Here is a 4,485-nt window from a genome sequence, read left to right on the forward strand (position 1 = left end):
GGTTGGTTGCATTGTCTGTTTCATTCCAGATAAGATTAAAGATCTTCTGAAGCCGGGAACAGTCAGCACAATGACACGACTGGCTCTGGTCAACGCTATCTACTTCAAGGGAAACTGGATGAATCGCTTTGATGAAGCAAACACCAAAGAGATGCCCTTTAAAGTCAACCAGGTGAAAACTAAGCGCACATTTAAATACAGAAAACATTGTTTGACTTGATCCAATCGTCTTAAATATCTGTGTTTCCTGTGTGTCAGAATGAAACCAAGCCGGTCATGATGATGTACCAGATGAAGAAGCTTCCCTACAACTACATCCCAGACCACAGTGTGCAGATCCTGGAGCTGCCGTACATGGAGGAGGAGCTCAGCATGTTCATCCTGTTGCCTGATGAGTCCGAAGACGGCTCCAACCCTCTGCTGAAGGTACACCACCTAGATACTACACCTCAGATAATCCCACTGAACACTACATGTCGAGCACCAAACAGCAGACAGATAAAGTTAGAGACTAGCTGGTGAAGACAGGAACATCTTGGCACTAAAGAGTCAGATATTTTACTCATGAGAAAGTGGACACCAAAATTGTGTGAATACTAGATTTAGGTGTGTGCAAATGCGTGTGTGCATCACAGCCAGGGCCAGAGGCAGTATGTTTTCAGGTTGTACATGCGTACATCACCATTCTCGTGAAGGCGATATATCAGAAACGCCTTGAGGAAATTTCTTCAAATTTGACACATTCACTTGGACTCATGGACAAATTGATTTGAATTTGGTGGTCAAAGGTCAAAGGTCAAGGTCACTGTGACATAATGTTCTGTAAAAACACTTCCGACCATTATTCAACGCTGTAACTCAGGAAGGAGAGACTATTTCCTGCAACTAGGATGCTTGGCAGTAATTTTAGTTTAACATGAAACTGCATTCATCAAACAATGAGTCCAGTTTAGCAAAGACAAGACCACAACAGCTCTCTAACTATAGGATTGAATGAGCATCTCCCAAGCTAATGCTTACAGCATCTTAATATAAACACGAGTTTGAGAGATACAATAAAAAAGTATTTGTTCTGTTGCAGCTGGAGAATGAGCTGACACAGGAGAGGCTGGATGAATGGACCAACAGGGAAAACATGGACGTCCACTCAGAAGTCATCATTCACCTGCCAAAGTTCAAGCTGGAGGAAGACTACGAGCTGAACGAGCCTCTGGCTAAACTGGGCATGACGGACGTGTTCTGCTCAGCGAAGGCCGACCTGTCTGGCATGAACGGCAAAGGTGGACTCTTCCTGTCCACGGTGGCACACAAAGCGTTCGTGGAGGTGAACGAGGAGGGCACAGAGGCGGCTGCAGCCACGGCTGGCATGGTAGCATTCTGTATGTTGAGGGAGGAACACTTCACAGCAGACCATCCCTTCCTCTTCTTCATCAGACACAACACGACCAAGTCCATCCTCTTCCTCGGAAGGTTCTCGTCTCCTCAGTAGACAGAACCAGCAGAGGAAGATGTTGGGCCACTTCAAATAAAAAAACATCCTTTACCTTATCTTCTGTGATGTTTTGCTAATTAAACTGTATTTTTATCTGTTTTTGCGCTGGAATTATAGATGTAGCTAATAATTAATGATGAGGGTTGATTGTTTGTGAATCAATTAATGATTTGTAATTTTGGTTTTAAAATTGGAATGAGTCTAAGGGATAGGCCACTTATGTAATATTTTGCCTTTGTTAGTAAAAAATAAAGTGAATACATTGTAAAAATGGAGACGGAGTTTTCATGAGTTTCTTCAGTACACAGTTGACTTTTTCAAATGTCATTTTCAGTGTGTAAAGCAGCACTAGTATCAAGATCTCACCTGGTGGAAGGAGCATAGTTTTTATATAAAAAGCTCCAAATCACAACAGACAGTTATCTCAATGCACTTTTCAAATAGAGCAGGAGTAGGAGCAAGCACTTGGTGACAGTGGCAAGGAAAATCTTTGAGCAGAACAGTCAGGGTGAGTGGCCATCTGCCTCAGACATTTGGGGGGAGAGAGAGAGAGCATAATGATGAAGATAATTATAATTACTACAATAGATTTAACAACAGGTGTTGAACAGGATCATGGGGGCAACAGGTGGTTTGCAGTCGCAGATCCAGACTCTGCAGCTCCAGAGGCAGGAAGACCTGGAGAGAGCACAGAACTGAGGGAGAGGGAGGGGAAAGGAAGGAGAGGCAAAAACAGAAACAGTTATAACGTAAACAGTTATAATCATGCAGTGGTTTTCAGAAATTCTACTTATCTCGTCAGCAGGACAACATGACCTATACTGTATTTACTGGCTTCAACTCTGGCTCTAACTCTCCTTCTGTCCATTAAGGGCCAGTGAATAAAAAATAATTGTCCCTAGGGTACAGTAATACAAATACTACATATCTGATCACTTTTCTATTTGATAATTAAAAACAAGACAAACACATTGTTCGAGCACAAAATAATCAGTTGTAGAAGTAAAAGTCTCAACTTGTATCAATCAAAAATAATTATTAAATGTATTTTTAGGTTTAAAAACATATTTTTATCCACTCATGACAGCAACCAAATCTTCCTCCATGAACCTTTAATTTGAAGGTTATGACCGGAAGCGGAATTTAATATTTGATCTACTTTGACAGCGGCGTGTCTCCTGTCTCTGCCTACGGTCTCTGCACTTTACAGCTACCTGGTGAGAAACATCTACTTTACATATTTCGTTAGCTCAGAGTTAACGTTACTTTACTGCCCTTAGTTAGCTACGTTAACATAACACTCACTGAAAGGAATGAATAAGACGGCGGTTACCTGCTAGCTAACACCAACTTTGGCTAGTAGCGTTAGCTTGTGTGGCTAGCTTTGCATATCACAACATAGTACTTTGTAGACTAGTTACCATGAAGAAAAGTAAGTAACAAGTAACAGGTTGACCTGTGGATATCGTTATTAAACTTTACCCAGAAGCAGAGGTAAGCTACAGCCAATTAGCTACAGGACGTTAGTTATTTGTCAGACTTGATATAGCTACCTAGCCAACTTCCTTTATTTGTGAAATGCTGTTTTTTCCTTCGTAATAAAATGTATTGTAATGGCTTGTAAAAATTATATTATACTTTCTCATTCAAGTGAATGGGAAAGTGTGTTCAAACTTTTGACTGATAAACATATATATATGTGTGTGTTTGTGTGTGTGTGAGAGAGAGAGAGCCAATAAATGCAACGTTATTTACCTGAGTTTTGCCTGAGCTTTCAGCCAAATGACGTGCGACGTGGCATTAAGCTGCATCACACCCACCTGTAGACGGATGTCAGTGAGTCATAACAGTTGTGTTATTAACTCGGGGTATATGCACTGTATTCAGCTTCCCTATAATAATAATAATAATAATAATAATGATAATACAGGTTTGTTTACAAAAGTATTTTATTATAACATGTGACAATGAAAGTTGATGGGAAGCTCATCATCTCATAATGTACAACTCTTGATTTTAGCAAAGAACTTAAATCTACAAATTATTATTATTATTATTATTAGCCATGTATCAGTTATTATCTGGGTCCAGGCAGGCATGGACAGATAGATGAGACAACAGGCTCCTATATAGGACTCCCAGACTGAAAAATACACAAAATGACTACAAATGACACGGCTGTAGCTGGATGTTGTTTGCCTCTCTTCTGGTCATTTTGTTTCTCTCTCAGATGGTTTTTCCTGTCTTTGTAGTTTTCTAACTGAGCTCTGTGACTTTCAAATAAGAAATACTAACAGTCACTTCATACCCAAAAGGTCTGGAGCCCCTGGACCTGTGTCCCTTAAGACCTGTTCAGTAATCCATGGGTCAATGTTACAATACTTGATTAATTATGTTGCTAGGAATTGTTGTTTTATAAAACTTAGTAGTACTTACAAAGCTGTGATATAAATGTCAATACATTCACGTTTTAATAAATAATTGTAGGACTTGATGTTTGTTCTCCATTATTCTTCGACCAGTATGAATGTGTACAAGTTACCATGTACTCTGTGGTATTATTTATGGTATAATTATGGAAGAGCCTACAAGAGGAAGTGCTATATAAAGTTATCATTATTATTATCATTATGGTATCCTGTTTATTTATGTACTATGCTTATGCTCCAGTAAGCATTTTTGCGCTTTGCTTTTTCTAGATGAATGGTCAGGGCAATCACACCACTCCAATGAGGGTGTTGGTGACAGGAGGGTCTGGCTTGGTGGGCAGGGCCATACAGCATGTGGTCAAAGAGGAGAGGGGAGCCAAGGATGGGGAAGAATGGATATTCCTCTCCTCGAAAGATGCCAACCTCATGTGAGAGCCACACCTCTTCTAAATACCACCAATATGTAAACACATGTTTTGGTACTTACAAACTCAAAAACAATTCAGAGACTGTTTTCATGCAGTGTATGACCTCTCCTCAGGAACATGGAGGAGACACGGGCAG

At 40.2% G+C, this 4,485-nt stretch overlaps 2 protein-coding genes across 2 annotated transcripts in view; both read left to right on the top strand.

Moving 5' to 3' along the window:
• Positions 1-1,767, top strand: part of serpinb1 (serpin peptidase inhibitor, clade B (ovalbumin), member 1) — a 6,875-nt gene extending 5,108 nt beyond the window's left edge. Inside the window, exons 3-5 of the mRNA XM_087180000.1 lie at positions 7-172; positions 259-426; positions 1,082-1,767. Coding sequence (XP_087036126.1) covers positions 7-172; positions 259-426; positions 1,082-1,489 — 742 coding nt within the window. The 3' untranslated portion in view covers positions 1,490-1,767. The remainder of the gene's footprint in view (positions 1-6; positions 173-258; positions 427-1,081) is intronic.
• Positions 1,768-2,628: 861 nt separating this feature from the next.
• Positions 2,629-4,485, top strand: part of LOC111671702 (GDP-L-fucose synthase-like) — a 4,574-nt gene continuing 2,717 nt past the window's right edge. The window contains exons 1-3 of the mRNA XM_087180001.1: positions 2,629-2,709; positions 4,192-4,349; positions 4,463-4,481. Of these exons, the coding sequence (XP_087036127.1) occupies positions 4,192-4,349; positions 4,463-4,481 (177 nt within the window). The 5' untranslated portion in view covers positions 2,629-2,709. The remainder of the gene's footprint in view (positions 2,710-4,191; positions 4,350-4,462; positions 4,482-4,485) is intronic.

Source organism: Seriola lalandi, unplaced genomic scaffold, assembly GCF_002814215.2.
Source record: "Seriola lalandi dorsalis isolate HSWRI2012SDOR001 ecotype SW California unplaced genomic scaffold, Sedor1 jcf7180002054885, whole genome shotgun sequence".
Classification (NCBI taxonomy): domain Eukaryota; kingdom Metazoa; phylum Chordata; class Actinopteri; order Carangiformes; family Carangidae; genus Seriola; species Seriola lalandi.